The following is an 18,742-nucleotide window of genomic DNA, read 5'->3' as shown; positions in this document are numbered from 1 at the left end:
TAATTATAACAGTCCATTAATTTTAGTACCAAAAAAATATCCATCCGGCCAAAAATCGCATGTGCGTTGACTTTAGGGCGGTTAATGAAAAGCTTATCGCTGACAAATTTCCACTAGCACGTGTGGACGACATATTAGACAACCTTGGTCGAGCAAAATACTTTTCGACTTTAGATCTGTTTTCTGGTTTCCATCAAATTCCATTGCATAAAAACTCGCGAGATATAACATCTTTCAGCACTGACAAGGGAGCTTTTCGCTGGAAAGTTTTACCATTCGGTTTAAACGTAGCACCGAATTCTTTTACTCGAATGATGTCAATAGCCTTTTCAGGCATTTCTCCAAATCAAGCTTTTTTATACGTTGATGACGTCATAGTTATAGGTTGTAGTGAGACTCACCATTTAAAAAATCTAGCTAAAGTGTTCGAAACATGTTTAATCTCAAGCTAAACCCAACAAAATGCAATTTTCTTCGTTCTGAGGTAACATTTTTAGGGCACAAGTGCTCAGAAAAGGGACTGCTGCCAGACGATTCAAAAATAAACGCAATCGAAAAGTATACAAAACCTTCAGATAAAGACGCTGTTCGTCGTTTCGTTGCGTTTGCAAATTAGTATAGAAGGTTCATACCTAACTTTGCGTCGCTGGCAGCACCTTTAAATAAACTGAGTCGAAAAAATGTCGAATTCTTATGGGACAACGCTTGTGAAACTGCATTTCAACACTTAAAATCAGCCCTAATGTCTCCTAAACTTTTGCAATATCCTGATTTTACTAAAGAATTTTTAATAACGGTAGATGCTTCGAAAAACGGGTGCGGTGCTATATTAAGCCAAAATCATAATGGCAACGACTTACCAGTATGCTTCGCTTCTAAGTCTTTTAACAAAGCAGAACAAAATAAACCTATTATAGAACTAGAACTTTTAGCTATATATTTTGCTATCAAGCAGTTTCGACCTTATGTTTACGGCACTCACTTTAAGGTGAGGTCTGACCATCGACCCTTAGTTTATCTTTTTAACATGAAGGACCCATCTTGCTAGAATACACCTAGAACTGTCAGAATACGACTTCACTATTGAGTACATAAAAGGCAAGTCAAACGTTGGAGCAGACGCACTTTCACGCATTACCATTAACGAAATAAAAGACTCTACAAAACATGTTTTAGCTATGAAAACGCGATCAATGACAAAAACAATAGAATTACAAAACGAAAACAATTACACGGACAGCCCTACAGTACAAGTTTACGATAAATTTTCATAAAATTTTTCTAAAAATATTCCGCGAATAGTAACGCATTTTCGCTACGATAAAGATAACAAAATTTCAAATATTCAAATATGTGCACATTTAAAACACAAGGAACAAGAATTACTTAATTTTGCGAATGTTAACGAAACAACTTGTTTAGACGAGTTACTTTTGAGGCTCGATAATGAAGCCGGCAATCGCAACATTAAGAAAGTAGAGTGGCCAAAAGATGATATATTTTTCAATAATTTCTCTATTTCTAATTTAAAAATCAGCGGTAATAATATTTTAAAATTTTAACAAATCGTATTAACAGAACCGGTAGAAACAGTATCTGACGATGATAAAAAGTTAAAGTTAATGACCATTTACCATAATGACCCTATAACAGGCGGACACCTGCGGAATTAAAAAACTTTATGCAAAATTACGTACAAAGTATCACTGGAAAAATATGACCCGTGATGTATCCAAGTTTGGTAAAAATTTTTCAAAATGTTTATTAAACAAGGTTAAACCTAAAAACAAGGAAAATCTTGTATTAACGCCAACACCTTGCAAACCATTTGATATTATTGTAATCGACACATTAGGATCCCTACCAGAGTCAAATAATGGTAATAGGTTCGCAATTACCATTATATGCGATTTAACAAAGTATTTGGTAACAGTAGCTGTGCCAGACAAAAGCGCTAAAACGATTGCCTCTGCTATTTTCGAAAGTTTTGTCTTAACTTACGGTGTAATGAATTCCATTAAATCAGACTTAGGCACCGAATTTAAAAATGAAATTTTCACTGAATTGACCAAACTTTTAAAGGTTAAACACGATTTTTCAACCGCACACCATCATGAAACTGTGGGTACTATCGAACGTAACCACAGAGTTTTTAATGAATATTTACGAGCATATTTAAATGAAACATTTTCCGATTGGGATGTTTATTTAAAATATTTTACATTTTTACACAACACAACAACTAACACAGTTTTCGATAATAAATTTTCCCCATTTGAATTAATATTTGGGAAAAAGGCAACAGTGCCTCAAGATTTGAAAAAAGATAAAATTTACCCGATTTATAATGTAGAAAATTAGGCGAAAGAAGTTAAATATCGAATGCAAAAGTCGCACAAAATCGTTAAAGAATTAATTAATAAAAAAATTCGAAACAAACTAATATATGATAAAACGGCGCGTCCGTTATCAATTAGCGTTAACGACAGGGTTCTTGTTCAAAAAGAACCACGCAATAAGCATGAAAACATATACCAAGGGCCATACGTTATAACAAAAATTGGCGGTGTAAACGTCACAATTTTTGATGAAGCAAAAAACAAAGAAAAAACAGTACATAAGAATAGAATTCATAAAATTAAATAAAACAATTTTTTTTTATATATGGACAAATCTAAAAAAACAGGTAACCTTTGTGTTATTTAGCTTTATTTTCACTGTTGTAAACTAATTCCTTGACGTATACTTGAAGCCTCAAAAAAAATTTGGATCAATTTGCTGCATAACTTTTGAATTACAGGTGTTTAAATTTAAAAAAATAATGAAAACAAGTGAATTTTTTATGTAATTTTTAAGAGGGGCACAATTAATTATGTTATAACTTTTGAAGCACACCATATTCAGATTTGAAATTAAATGGGCATTTAGCACTTATGTGTACACTTCATATGTAGTAGGTAAGAAAAGTGTGCCTTAAAAAATAACGAAATGGCAAGTAACTCAAAGTCTGTTACTCCACATTTCACAATTTTCAAAATTTTTGGTTTATCGCGTATAGGTTTTGAAGCATTTAATTTTAAGAACCTTTTAGGTATGTGTTGCATTCTACAAACAATTACGAATAATTTGATACCTTAGCAAGATGTGTGCTTTCAGAATAAACTAACTTTTAAAGATAAAATATTCTGCGATCTTGAGCGTAATTTTTATTCCAAAAACACCTTAATTGAAGGCACATTTGGAAAATACGTCGAAACGATCTAAATCTTTTTATAACTGCTAGCCCTCATAAATTTACATATACCTGTAAAATGCTTCAATAAATTTGTCTCTAGAAGTTTGTAAAAACCCTGATTTACTACTTTTAATGATGCTCCTTCTTTTAGTCAGAATATTTCGAGAGTGGTATCAAAGCAAATTTTTTTCGAGAAATGTTCTGATACTTGGTGTTACTTAATTGGAACCTTCTAAATTCAATGGCGTCCTCAGTTTTGCCCTATTGGCTCCACTTTTCGAGATAGCAGTACTTGAAACTTTGCTTAAATTTTAACTATTCTATAAAAAAAACTCCTTGAGTTTTGAAGATATTTTACTAAAATTTTGCACATAACCGTTTTTTAATATTACCTTAACTATTCCATAAAATCATCGAAATCGGTTCACTAAAACATCTAGCTCCTATACAACTAATTGATCAGAGTGGTTGTTTTGCGTTATAACTCCTCCAATTAAACAGGTTAAAATTTAGTATAGGTTTAATTTAACATATAGCGCGCATACAATTTATTATTCAGATATGAAGTTAGAGTTATAGCGCAAAAACACATATCTGAGTAATCAGTTGTATTGGAGCTATATGTTAATGTGAACCTATTTCGATAATTTTAAGGAATAATTAAGGTAATATTAAAAAAGTGGTATGTGCAAAATTTTAGTAAAATAACTTCAAAACTGAGGGAGTTATTTATAAAATAGTTAACATTTAATCATATTTTCAAGTACCGCTATCTCGAAAACCAGAGCGAATCTGGTAAAACGGAGCATGCCATTGAATTAAGAACGTCCCAATTAAGTGAGTTCAACTTTCAAAATCTTTGCTCAAAGTTTACAACTTGAACAGCGTAATTTGCACCCAGCTTATTATTTTGTTTTCCATTTCATGTTTATTCCTCGTCTAACTTCTGAAGCACTTGATGAAAATGAATTACACTTATATTAATCGATTTATTAAGAGATTACGAATAAAATGATATATAAAACATAAATGTGCTCACAAATTTAAAAATTAAAAATTTTTTTTTTGAAAGTGTACCTATTTTTTAGATTTGCCCATATACATACGTATGCATAATTAATTTTAATTCCACTTTATTACCTTATAAACAAAAATAAAAATGTACAAAACAACAAAATAATCTGAAATGTACAAATTTTCAATATGAAAACTAGCTCAAGGAAAAATATAAGTATTTATAATATATTTTTCTACAAATTGTAATATAAGAATTGTTGTTACAAAATATGAAACGAATTTATTAAAACAAAAAGCATTTTTCATGAATTCTTAAAATCAAACTTTAAACATTTTTGTGCAAACACTATCAAAAAAAAGAAACTCGAATTTCCATTTTGCCATAGGCAAATTAAAATATACTTATGTAAATTTCAATTAAATAGACTCTTAAGTCATAGTTAATTATCATAAGCTACATACAAAATATTATACTTATCTTTATACTTCAAGAATAGTTTGCAGATTAAATAATTATAAATAACTAAAATTAGTAATAATAACTAAGTAAATATAGCTTTTGATTGAATATTTAGCTTAAGTTAAATTGTTATGAACGAACGAATGTAAAGGGGATGAATATTCCTCAAGCATTTCCAAATTCGTTCCTTCAAAATAATTTAATTCTGGTTATAAATTTTGGGCAAGAAGAATATGGCAAAACTGATCACTCTGCCAAATTCTTCTTTTTCCAAAGGAGGGTGATGTAATGCATACAATTTGCAACCCTACAAATCGGTGACTGGTAATAAGGTCAATGGAAAGAAGGTCAATTGACTTTATTTCAAAAGCGAAATAAAGTCAACAAAAATTTGGAAATAAAGTCATTGACGCTATTTCCTCATTCAAATGGAAATAGCGTCAACAATGCTTAAAGTATGTCGATTCATAGAAAAAAATGTTGTTCTTACAATAAACATTGCCCCGTAAGTGTTGTTTTTTAATAGATGAAAAAGGTTATTGCCAAATCCTCAGTGTAGTGATATTAATCCACACACAATCATGAACTACCACCAATTGATTTTATTAAAAAAATTGTAATTACGAACATGTAAAAACACGATGCGAAAAACTAAACACCTGCGCACAGCTGGAATACGAGAAATATTTGAAGAAAGAGTATAGAAATGATCCATAACTTGCAGAACATGTTTCGTTTCCACAAAAATAAAGCGAACACTATTAAATTGAAGAAACAGTCCATGTCCAAAAACCCCGGAGGAACACTGAAAGAATTCTGTGTTTTAAATTAGCATATTTTGAACGAATTGGGAATGTCTAAGGTGGAAAAGAAACCAATCTTTCTATAAGGAAACAATTATAGAAAAAGAATTTTCTTACACTGTATTCATGTCTCCGCCAGCAATTTGTGACACCATCATTTAAAAGCAGCTAAGGAGAACGACGACACTATTTATTAAATGGCACATTCAACGAGCCAATGTGCCAAAATGCGGGTATAAACAATTATTGATTATTTAATATCGGAACCGAGATCATATAAGTTAATTGATTGGTTTTCACACACTTTTGAAATACAAATTATATGCTTTTTTACTGCAGACAAGTTGTTGCCCCAAAACACAGCAGAAATCTTCCAATCAGGGCTGCCAACTATCCTTAGTTATGAGGTGCCATATTGAGGATAAAAAAGTGCCAAAATGTGCCAAATAGAAAAATAAAAGTGCCAAAAAAGGTGTCATTCCTTTTAATCATTCACATTTAGCAATAAAATAAAGCTACATTTTCCAAACAAAAGTTCAATGGTAAAATAAGATAAACCAGTTGAATAACCTTTATAAATTAGAAAATTTTTGTTGAGAAAAAGAAGTGCACGCAAAGGATTTCACAAAAATGTATTGAAATGTAATTTTTTTTACAAAAGTGCCATTTTGCGGGGCTATTGCAACTCAGCACGACAGCGGTACGCAGCAGCATACAGCGGAGCGCTAGGGCTCCCACACGAAAGCAGGCGTTGGCCGGTAGCAGCGCCGGCGGAGCACCAGGGCTTCAGCGCGTCTAAAGGTACGCCTCCTTCTTTTTCCAATGAAGTGGAACGACACTTCACATTACGTTTTAGAAGACCAAAATGGAAAGGTAATTGGAACGTTTCACGAAAGGGATATGCAGGCGATATGACACACAACCACAAATCATTTTTCAGATCTGAAAGTCCAAGATTAACCTGTTTTGTGATGGTTGCCTTTCTTCGAATAACTTTTTGGGAACTCGAGCCTTTAATGATTATGCTTGACAAGCAGCAGTGGCATGTAAAGAAATAGGGAAAAGGGAAAAATGAAAATACATATGTCTCTCGAAGCGAAGTCGACCATTCTTCTGCCTTTTCGTTTGTGACTTCGACGGAGCAAAGTTGCGAAATATTTCATCGGAAAATAGTGCACTCATCCAAGAATATTTTTGAACAAAAAAACTTGTGAAATAATACAAAATATATATTACAATCGTGCCTGGAATTTATTTTTTCTATAAAGTGGTAAAAATTAAATTTTTGGGAAAAGACAAGGCATTGTAACCACGTGGATTATATATTTACCCGGATCTACAACTCAAAACCTTGAATCCTATTCGACTCTATCTTTGATAGGAAACACTCATTTCAAATAAAGCAAAACACCCAAAGACTGTGCTTGCTGACTTTGCAAAAGTTTTAAAAGTGGACTCCAAACGTTGGGAGGAGCACGTGAACACCATACCGTCGAAGCCTGGGCTTAAGATTCACAAGCCAAGAGTTTAAAGTTAAAGCCTAAACCCTCAGAAACACTTCTATATAAATTAATACAAAAAAAAAACAAACAGAAATAATTTTAAAGAAGGATAGTTAAAATTTAATTTCACTAATCACCCAAAGTTTCAGTAGATAATATTTACACAAATTCATGTTAAAGTGAGTTCCTAATTCTTGCATCTTAACGTTAAATACATAATTTTGCTGAATTGAATATTGTTATCTAAATATGTTTTACTAAAGTTATTTCATCCATAATTTACTGAAATCGGCTTCTTTATATCATTAGAATTTGTAAGCTGTAAAATTTTATATTTCTATATGTACATGAATAATTAGTTCTAAGGAAAAAGTAAAAAGAAAAAAAAAACATATACGCAAGAAAAGCTGTCATACCTCACCGGTTTGCGCAAACATGGAGCAGAAGGCACGCACAATAATCCATACAAAGTAACTACAAATCATGTAAGTTGAAACAGTCATTCCCTTTACCAACACACATACATATTTTCGCTTTCCGATATTCTCGCTAATTCATTCATTATTAGAAACTTAATCATTTTTACGACATAAACCGTAATACTCATTTTTGGTCCTGACCAGATCCCCACTTGTTTTCTTAGAAATTGTGCTGATTATCTCTATGAGCCGTTAACAGCCTTATTTAATTTGTCTCTTAAAGAGGGCGTTTTTCCAACTGTATGGAAGGAATCGTTCATAACCCCCTTACATAAAAGCGGTAGCAGGTCTTCAGTGGAGAACTATCGGGGCATAGCTAAGCTTTCTGCAATTCCTAAATTATTTGAAGCAATTATAACAAATCGGTTGACGCATTCTATCACTTCAAGCATTTCATACAGTCAACATGGATTTTGCAAGGGCAAATCAACTTCTACAAATTTACTTGAATTAACATCCTATATCTCAAAAGCATTTAGTGAGAGCAAAACTGTTGATGTTATATATACTGATTTCAGTAAAGCATTTGACAAAGTGTGCCACTCGTTGCTCAGCTATAAACTTGATCTTCTTGGTCTTCCACCTAATTTTCTACGTTGGATCTCTTCATACCTCTATGATAGATCACAAAGGGTATTGTTTAAAAATACTATCTCTGACGTCATTGATGTTACTTCAGGAGTCCCTCAGGGTAGCCACCTAGGCCCGATTCTGTTCTTGCTTTTTATAAACGATATTTCTACAGATATAAAATTCTCCAAAATTTTAATGTATGCAGATGATGTAAAACTTTATAAATCGTACGTTTCAATTGAAGAAAGGTCTTTGCTACAATCAGACTTAAACAGCATGGCTTACTGGTGTAAAGTAAATCTTATGCCTCTAAATCTTAAGAAATGTAAAGTAATGTGCTTCTCGCGAAGAGCTGTTCTGCCAGTTTCTTATATAATAGGTAACCATAACCTGGAACAGGTATACAATTTTGTGGACCTTGGTATCACAATGGATCCTAAGCTTAATTTTATTCTTCACATTAATGTGACAGTCAACAAGGCTAAAGGTGTACTTGCATTTGTGAAACGATGGTCAAAAGAATTTAGTGACCCGTATATCACTAAGACCCTGTTTACAACATTAGTTAGGCCGATTCTGGAATACGGCTCGGTGGTTTGGAATCCAAGGTATCAAATTTACTCAGACAAGATAGAATCAATTCAAAAACAATTCCTACTTTTTGCTTTAAGAAATTTCCGATGGGATTCTCAATATAGTCTTCCACCTTATACGAGTCGCTTAAAACTTATTAACCTTCCTACACTTACCAGTCGCAGGGAAATGCTTGGTATAATTTTTATGGTTAAATTACTGACAGGCTCAATTTCAAGTCCGTCTCTTCTGGCTGATGTAAGCTTTAATGTTCCGTTACGCGTATCAAGACACTTTTGTCCCATATTTCTGAAAGCTTGTAAAACCAATTTTGAATTGCACGACCCACTCCGTTGCTTATGCCAGGATTTTAACTCTCATTCCAGCACGTTTGATATATCAGATCCGCTTTTCAGCATTAAGAAAGCGATACTCTCCTCTCTCAATAAGTGAATTATTGACATAAATACATAAAATCAGCTGATGAATTTAGTTCTGTAGCTGAACAGTTTTAGATCTCGACACTTAACAAACTCCTGCCTATCGTGACTCGGCACAAAAATTTAAAATATTGGTTCCGTACGTCATGCGGACTGCGCCCCTCGTGCGGATGGGCGGGAATGGAGGGTAAAAACCGTTGGGATTTTATTATAAAAAAAAAAAAAAGTACATATATAATCACTCTTGAAGATACCTAAGTTTATATCCCTTCATAAATTGTTTGTTATTAGTATATACTTGTTTACTCCGCAAACGTCAAGCTGTGAAGTTCTACTTATATTGTGCCTTGATTGGTCTTTGTATTTTGCAAAGTTTATTGTGCTAATTTTGAGTAAAAGTTGCTATAAAAAGTGCCTACGAGCATCTTAGTGTGATAATAACCGAAGCTAAGTGAAAGTTTTGTGATTTTTGTGGTTTTTATTAAATTTAATTAAATTTCACTAGCTTACATCTAATCTTGCCGAGTCATTTGTTGTTATCATTTTTGTTGTTATTCCTTTGTAGTTAACTGAGATCGTTTCTATTTTTGCACATTTCTTTTTGCTCTTTTTGTTTACTTCGTTTAGTATTTCTTGTCACAGCTGTTTGCGCTGCGTTTATTAAGTGTCACAATACAGTGATACTCAAACTGTTCGCTACATATATTCTTAAGCTAAATTCATCAGCTCCTAAATTGTTGTGTGTGTTGTGTTAAACTTATTTTGCTTGTCTTTTTATTAACATAAGTGTTATTAAATCTTTCAATATGAAGTGTGATCTTGATAACTGCCAAATTAAAAGCGAATCTGAACGCTACTTATCGTGGTGGCTCTGTGATGGTATTTGCCATCTAAAATGTGCTGGTTTGACAGGAAGAATTCTGGACGCTATTAATGATGGCAAAGGTCTTCGCTGGTCTTGCTTAAAGTGCAGGTCAACCGAAGTTGATCTCTTTAAGTTGTTTAGGCAAACCAGAAATGGGTTTTCTGAGGTAGGTAGAGAGTTGTCGGTACTGACCGAAAAATTTAAACATTATGAAAATGTATTTAAATCTTTTAAATGCTTAGATACCGTACAATCTATGAAGGACATTCATGTGTCAAATCGTAAGCGTCTTCATAGTCCGCCTAATGAAAGGACCGTTCCACGTCAGAACAATCTTCCGAATGACTTAATTAATCTTTCTTCTCCATGTCCACAGACAACGGAGTTATCTTCCTCAAAAGAACATATATCAAAGTCTGCTTCTAATAATAACGACCCTGCAGTATCTTCCCCGTCCCCCGTTGAAGTTGTGGCACCGCCATCTAATCTTCCAACGCTTACTCTACCCTCAATTAGTAACTCAGTTACTCAACCCCGTCCGCCGGTAATCGAGTCTGATACTAGGAGACTGGTTGTGGTTCCCCCAAAGAAGTCTATATTTGTATCTAGATTTTCGAGGGATACTTCCAAGGACGATATAAAGTTTTACATCTCGTCCAAAGTTAAAACTGTCAACTTAAGTATCAGAAAATTTAATTTTAAATATGAAAGAAATATTTCTTCATTTAAAATAGACGTAAATTTAGAAAATTTTTACATGCTGCATAGTAGTTCTTTTTGGCCCTCCGGAGCTTTCGTTCGTGAATTTGAGTATAGGCCCAACAAAAATAATAGCAAATATTCCCCGTCAGAATACAGAACCAAAAAACTGATTACTAAATCTGCTCTAAGTATTTATTATCAAAACGTAAGAGGCAAAATGATGTTGTTTGCCGCTTATGTTTATTTATTAATTTTTCAATTAAAATGCAGTTCATTCCCTAACAAATACCATATAAAGGCTGTTTGCAGCTCTTGAAAGCTGCAATCTGGTTTAAGAAATTTTGATAGAAAAAAATTTCTTTTTACCTCCCTTTTATTAGCTCGGGATGTAACTATGTAATATTGATGCGATTTAAAGATGCAGCATTCTCAAGTTACATACCTGATGACTGTACGAATGGAAATTATAATAGCGAGGTTTTAGTTTTTTAAACAATAATTTTATCCATTTCTGTGCGTTATTTTATATGAATTCCTCGTTTTTCTTGAGGGCTGGAAACAGACCTAAAAGCAAAGTACTTTTTCAACCCACAGAAATAATGAAATATATTTCTTGTGATTTTTCTTGAGAGCTGCAAACCTAAAATTTAGTAGAACACTGAAAAAATGCATCAAAGTTTCAAACTTTTTTCTCATAAGTGTTTATAGCCCATTCAATTTTAGTGTAATAATTAGCAAGTTTCAAGCGGCTAAAAATTACCGTTGAATTTTTGGAGTTGTTTTTGCCGAATGTGTTGCGGAAGCACTTAAAAGAGGAAAATTATAAGTAAAATGGTAAATGGGATACGCCAAATTTACGTTCTTAGACGGGTGGGGTAAATAAGCGGGTAGGTACTTAAGAGAGGGATGGCGGTCCGCGTTGGCGCCACCACCAAAAAACCTAAGACGCTGAACAGAAATATGCGGATTGCATTGAAGGCTAAAAACAGTAATAATTTACCTTTAACTTCCAATAATTCGCTTATAAGTTATTGGCAAAAATACCGTTCGATTTTATGCGTATACTGCAGAAGGGAATTTAACGCAGAACTACACTGTATGCCAAAATAGGAAGCAATTCGTTTAAAATACGTGCTATTTTATGCAAATGTATACCTGTATACATAATTGGAATGTTTCAGTAAAATAAAGCCTGAGAAAATACTACTTAGGGGCTGTCAAAACGCATGTGCTTCCTCGACTTTAGCGCTCAGACGCACAGGGGTTTCGTATTATTTGCAAAAAGAAATAAAATGATACAGACAGTGATTTAGTATTAATTCAAACCAATAGTCATATATATTTGTCAAGATTTCTTTGTATACAATTGAGTCTATTACCTTAATGCGGGAAATATCGATGAGGCTGGTAGCTCCGGTGTTCTTCCTTGATGATTCAAAAGAGAAGTGAAGGAATAAATTAAATCGCGTTAGTTGCGGACCGCCGGACAAACATTGATATAGATGGGGAAAGTTAACGAAAGTTCGTTGTCCGGCGAGAAGGACTTGCTAACGGCCCAAGTCTTCGCGTTAATACGTATGTGTATACATACGTGCGCATGTATAGTTATATACACACGCATGCGTACACAAATACGTATTTGAGTGAGTTAGAGAAAATGGCATTAGGGTGGAGCTTTTTGAAATATTTAGGCTGAAGGCCTAAACATGCCGCCCCCTTGCGGGACGCAACATCTGTGCTTGGGAAACGCTCGAGCTGCCAGCTTCATATGTTCTTACAATTACAAAACAAGTGTGTGAATTCATGTATGTTGTGCTGTTGAGAGCGGCGCCACCATCACCAAGATCTTCGACGAGCGGTTCCATCCTTTTTCCCCTAAAACACCTAGTAAATCATAGAGTGAAAATCATGGGATACAAGCATGGTTATAATTCAATGCACTTTATTTCATTACAAAAAAATTCAAATAATTCACATTTTATTTTGGTTTTTTATATGAGTAAAATTTACGGCCGGCACGCCCCTGACAGCACCCAACCGAAAATAGTGCTTTGCGCAATGAGGGGGGCCAAACGACGTCGGTAAAGTTCCGGGCAAGATTAGGTCCGCATACACGTCCGACCCAAGGGCAAGGCGTATCGGTGCTGATGCGAAAAAACTTGGATCCGCAAGCCGAATGTGGATATACGGCGTAGCAACTGAGGGATCCACATTAGTCCTAGGTGAGACATGGTTGTAATGGGGTATAACAAGCGCATGGGTCGCCACCCGCTTGTTCTGCCCATGCTTGCCCCTTATGCATAGGAAACACCCTCGTTGCCCGCCGATATAGGTTTCCTGAAGCCCTAGCTCTTGGGCCAGATCCGCGGACAAGATAGTGTTCGGCGCGCAGGCGTCAATAAGCGCGCGGACCAGATGTAGGCGCCCTCTCGCCTCCACCTTTACAACAGCCGTCGGCGCCACGGATATAGTGGGCTGGAGTGATGGCGTTATTATGGTATTTCGAAAGGCGTGCGGTCGTGATAGCTGGCGAGGCCTAGTCACCAGTCTATCTTCGTGTTGGAATGTTGTGGATTGGCGCAGGCGGAAAGGCCGAGTTCCCGCTCTGCGGCTTTGTCGCCCTTGGTGGCGTGCTCGGTGAACCCGTGTTTCGGATCCAGCCGTACTTCTGCGTTCATGCCGCAGCAGAGGCCGGAAAGACCGTGTTTCCGGTCCCCCGTTAGTAAGCGGGCGGAGAGGCCGAGTCCCCGCTCCGCGCTCAATAACTTCCCCTTCTTCAATCTCTGGACCGGGAGACCTAGTCTCGGTTCCCGAGTCGGACGCGTATAGTGACAGAGTGCCGTCTGCCTCGGCTTCTTCCACTTGCACACTCCATGGTTTGGGGACTGGTTCCTCTGAGTCGCCTTCATTGCCTCGTGCCCTCCATGACTCACATTTTCGTTGGCGCGTTGGCTCATCCTCTAAATGCAGAGTGGAGTGGTGTTTCTCGCCACACCTACGGCATCTTCCCTCGCTTTGACACTCCTTCAGCTGGTGGGTCATGGCAAGGCAGTTTGCGCAATAGCGGCCCAGTAGAGCTTCGCGCAGTCTCTCCTCGGGCGATTTTGCCCGATAAATAGGGCAGAGCCTAATCGGGTGGTGTGCGTCGCATAGGCGGCACGGTAGCGGATAGCGGTGGGCGCGTTGTTCGGCTCGTTTCTTCATAGTGGCGATATGAGACATCGTTACGGCTGAAATAGGGTCAGATATCGTTGCAGTGGATATTATAACGTATATATGTATTGTTGGGTGGCGAGTGGTATGAAAGGCGCAACATTTTGATGAGTGCAAGCGCATAATTCGGTGGGTGTGAACTTGGCATTATATACATTATTTTTCTTATCAAAGAACCACCTAGTGTGAATGTAGCATAATGTTAACTCACGACCTACAAAATTTTGGATGATGAATTGCATGGATGCCATGCATTCTACTGTGCAGGGATGTATGGGCAACGTAGAATTTTACTTGAATTAAATTATACCGAAAAAAATGCCTGTGCGTATGAGTGTGGTAGCATTTATTTATTTTTATTATTTTTCATTTGTGCTTTCATCCGCATATTTTGTCAATAGCAGGTTTTAACATATGTGTGTGTGTACTTGAGTATGTGACGTGAACCTGCTTATCGACATTTGGAGACTTATGTATCTTGGTTTACATCGGCACTCAACAATCCCACTTCCCACCGGCATAAGTTTGCATATCATTGGGCGTCTTGCTGTTAAAAAATAAGGTGCCGCCTAAGAAATACTTTAGCAAGCATAGTATCTTAACATTTTTGTGGTACGTAGTGACTTTGGATTGGTTTCCCATGTAAAATACCCAATTAACATTTTGTGACTTTGCATTGGTTTTACATTTAAAATAACCAATTAACATTTTGTGGTACCCAGTGACTTTGCATTGGTTTTACATTTAAAATCCCCAATTGTATGACAACAGCAATTAAATTTATTGTCTACGAACGGTCACCATGCAAAACTAGCAGCAGCTAGTTAGGGTTAGTGTTAATTGTCCGTAAAGAAACATAGCTATTCTCCAATATGAATGGAGAACGGCGCTAGGTTTATTCCTGATGTGGAACGTAATCACATACATACATACATACAATGCATAAATGTCATTGTCTAAAATTTACTACCACGCGGCCATTACGTAAGTTTGCTGAAACGGTTGGGTGAGTATGCATGCGAAATTGCATGCTTTTGTTCTTATTAATCTTTTTCGATTTTCAGAGATTAGAAGTGCAGCATTCAGCATACTTGAGGAAGTGAAAACTTATTGGAAAGATAACTTGTTACGCATTTTGGCTATTTGAAAGGAAAGGCCACGGCGCATTGAACTGGAGTCAGCTTTCTATCGAGTAACAGAGTATTAACGCGATCATTATCAGCACTATCAAAGAGAATAGCACCTGTTGCAGCGTTCAAATCAATAACTGAACGTATAACAGCCGGCATATTTTGGTCACCTTTATCATTGGACAAAAGCTGAAACGCAGTCTGATTCAAGCCAGCTCCAGCCAAGGCTACAAGGGTAATACTTTCGACATCGAACGTGAAATATGGTAATTTTGTTTTAATGGTTACGGATTGTGTGCCTGTAGGTAGCGTGGTATTCGGTGTGTCCTCAAAATGATATGGTTCTAAGAAGTATTTACTAGGATCCGAACTAACTCGCATCCACCATATTTTACATTCACGTTGCGAATTGAAAAATTTACTAAATCCTTGAGCATGATGAACTAATAAATCCGTTATCAAAAACGTGTGCTGGCGAGCGCCAGAATATACCAAATTACTGTGGGGCTCATGAGCAGCACTTGATTTATCTACTGTAGCAGTTTGTATAGTTTTCAAAATAGCCGGATATTGCTTGGTATCTGAATTACTATAAAAGTATTTGATTTTTTCGTGAAACTGGTAACCAAAATTTAATCTATTCAGGGAACTAGTCATGAAATCATTATCATTGATGTTTATAAAATTAGCTGCAACTTCCTTATCTAATGAATGTGTATTGCGCCAATGGTGCAAAATTTGTTCACTACATTTTACACCGTTTTCTAACAGTTCGGTATTACTTATAACATCCAGTGTCTTTAATTAAAGCATTTAAATAACGAGAGTTTTGCAATTTCTTAACGATTTGCGAAAACGGGCTTCCAATTTATTTCTCATATATGCCTAAGCAATTTTCTATTTCATTTAGAAAAGTCCTTCAGTTACACTTAAAATTAGGTCATACAAACTAAAAATAAGTCTATTAATTATAAAAAAAAACTTTTTTAAAAAGTAAATAACGGTGTATGCATACCCGCATTGTTTCAATTGATATATGCACAAATTGATGCACAATCGAAGTAAAGCATACATATTACCAAAATTGCATGTGAAAAATTAATTACTTTTACGCTAAAGCATCAAGACGTTAAAAAATCAGTCGTTACAAGTTGTTGTAGCTTGAGCATGTGTGGATGGGTTGTAAGCGAGTCCTCTGCTACCACTATGGGTATTAGAATTCGCAGGTGACAATGGCAGACGATCAAGGTCATTAGTTTCCGTAGCGTTTGGACCGGTCGGTATAGGCTCAGTTGTAGTTCTGGTTTGTTGTGTGCGAACACTGAAAAATCGTAAAATTGTGGTTTCACTGTTGCGCCGACTAGATGTTGGTGTTTTTGGATGATGTGGGTTATGATGGCTAGACGTTGAAGGGGAATTATTTGCACGAGTATCTCGCGAGCCACTTGACATGCGTCGTCGTGGAGTCGATGTGACGCGCGGACTAGCCTCAGACTGTCGCAAATTATGTAGTCGTGACGACGATGAGGCTACTGGGGATACGGACACTGCACCATTGCAGTCTTCAATAATTTTGTCGGATAAGGACGCATTACGTGTCGACATTAATTTTTGTTTCCGTATTTTAGTTAACCAATCAACCTTTTCTTTGTACTTTCGTTTGGGTGACATAATACCCAGATGTGGAGCCTCACCGTCAAGTACGTAGTTCGGCAGATTTGATGTAGGTGAAAATATCATCGAAGACAAAGGTGGCTGTTGCGCAGTTGTGGTAGAAGCCGTCGTTGATGTGTTTGGTGGTGAAGAATAATTAATGTTATGGTTTTCAGTTACTGATCTTTCAGAAAGCGGTGTTGGTATGGCTGGGTGTGTGTGCTTCAATAAAACGTATGGTAGCGTGGATCCCACTGTATTTTCTTGGTTACTGTCATTGTTGTGTGCATGTGGTACTCGGCTTGTTATAGGACTCGGGGGTGAAGAAGTAAGCTCTTCAGGTATAACCCTAAGCTGTAAAGCAATGCAGCGCATTTGTGGTGATGTCGACGAATTGGATATATTCGACGAAGGACTAAATAATCGACGACCTCTGGACTCCAAGGGCTTTTGTCGTTTCGCATCTTGGGTGTCACTATCGTCACCACCACCAACAGCGCCTAGCATCTCCAAAAAAGAGCCTTTTCAACTGAGCTAGGTGTGCGTTCGTTCTGATCCATTAGTCGCTTTAGTGATCGGGGTGTATTCTCCAGATCACGCAAGTTATACTTATGTGTTGACCCATGTGTCTTTTTTCCGAATTCACGCTCATACTTAGCATACCCTCGACATAACTCCAAATATTCACCTTCGTTTATATTCTCCGGGCCAATGCGCCAAATTTTGTGAACTGCGTCATCGTTACATGTTACAATGGGCTGATCGTGTGTGGAACCCCATGCAACACAAGTTACCTCCACTGTGTGGCCGTACAATGCCACCAATGGTTCATCTGGATAGTTAAGGTTCCATATATAAGCTTTCTCGTCACTACTTCCACTTAGCAAGTACTTTCCGTCTGGACTAAGGCAGGATTTTATATAGAAAGTACTATTTAAGAGGCCTTTGAATCGTGCTATAGGTTTCGAGGAATATGAGCATAGGTTATAGGCGTAGATTGTATTGTCCATGCAGTTAGCAAAGAGTCGTGAACCCGATTCATCGACTATAAGATTAGTGAAGCCTTTAAATGTACTTGTGCCAGCATAAGGTAGGCTATATTTAGGATGAGGTTCTTTTTTATATGCAGTATAATTTCGCCGTAAGTCCCATACTTTTATAATGCCATCACCTGCACCACATGAAATAAGAGTGTTGGTATCCTGAAAAGCCAATCCTGTAATGCTGCTTGACGTGGCATTAGCCGTCATCTTAGGTGTGCGTGTACGCTTTTTTTGTGACATTGGCGTCCCCGGTCCCCCGACATGTCCGCTATAAATGCAGTTATCTGCTCGTGGTGTTAAATCCACATTTAAGTTTGCACGGGTATCCCAAATTATAATCGCGCCATCTCGTCCACCTGTGGCAAATACAGATGGGTCATGTCTTCGAAAGGCCGCAGTCTTTACGGAACGCGTATGCCCTTCAAAGGACCGTATGTTACGTATTTCGCCGCCTTCATCCACTTGCCATAAGCTAGCCGTGTGGTCACCAGAAGCAGATACGAATTTCATCTGCCCAGGCGCCCATTCCAAATCGAAAACGGCGTTGTAATGACACTGTGGTGCATTGAGTGCTCGCTCTTCGGGTTCTTCGTTTCTTTTTGTGGTATCTTGTAGCGCTATCTTCCCATCTTCATTAGCAATGGCTAAAATATGTCTGAAATTATCACAGTTTGCAAATTTCGCTGCAAATATCGGTGGTTCTGGATTATAGTCTGAACTATAATTAGAAGGCAATATTCCACGCCAGCTGTCTTCTTTGGCCACACAAAGACGTCGTAAAGCAAAATCATATGTGAAGTCATTTGCAATGCCCTGCTGGCGATTGAAAAGCATTTGAATCCTATTCATTTTTCCCAACTAAAAGCTACGTATTTCTTTCCCGTAGCAAATAATCTTTATTAAATAAATGCCAAGTTAAAAATAATTATTAATCGCTACTCCACATCTGCGTATATTGACAAAATTTAGCTGCAGCAGCTGCTATTACATGAATGTTGCTATATACATATATATGTATGCACAGAGGTATGTATATATGCAACAGTATTTGAAA

General features: G+C 36.7%; 1 protein-coding gene and 1 pseudogene across 1 annotated transcript; both read right to left on the bottom strand.

The window, feature by feature from the left end:
- Positions 1-14,967: 14,967 nt before the first annotated feature.
- Positions 14,968-16,013, bottom strand: LOC118754348 (DNA polymerase subunit gamma-2, mitochondrial-like). Its single transcript, XM_036489221.1, has 2 exons — positions 16,008-16,013; positions 14,968-15,790 (listed from the first exon to the last, which is right to left on the bottom strand). The coding sequence occupies exons 1-2, from the start codon at positions 16,011-16,013 to the stop codon at positions 15,002-15,004; spliced, it is 795 nt and encodes a 264-aa protein (XP_036345114.1). The 3' UTR covers positions 14,968-15,001.
- LOC118754347 lies at positions 15,773-18,537 on the bottom strand (annotated as a pseudogene).
- Positions 18,538-18,742: the final 205 nt, after the last annotated feature.

Source organism: Rhagoletis pomonella, unplaced genomic scaffold, assembly GCF_013731165.1.
Source record: "Rhagoletis pomonella isolate Grant_MI unplaced genomic scaffold, Rhpom_1.0 Rhpom_scaffold_03755, whole genome shotgun sequence".
Lineage (NCBI taxonomy): Eukaryota > Metazoa > Arthropoda > Insecta > Diptera > Tephritidae > Rhagoletis > Rhagoletis pomonella.
The sequence above is the reverse complement of the archived record's forward strand: the minus strand, read 5'-3'. Positions and strand labels throughout refer to the sequence as shown.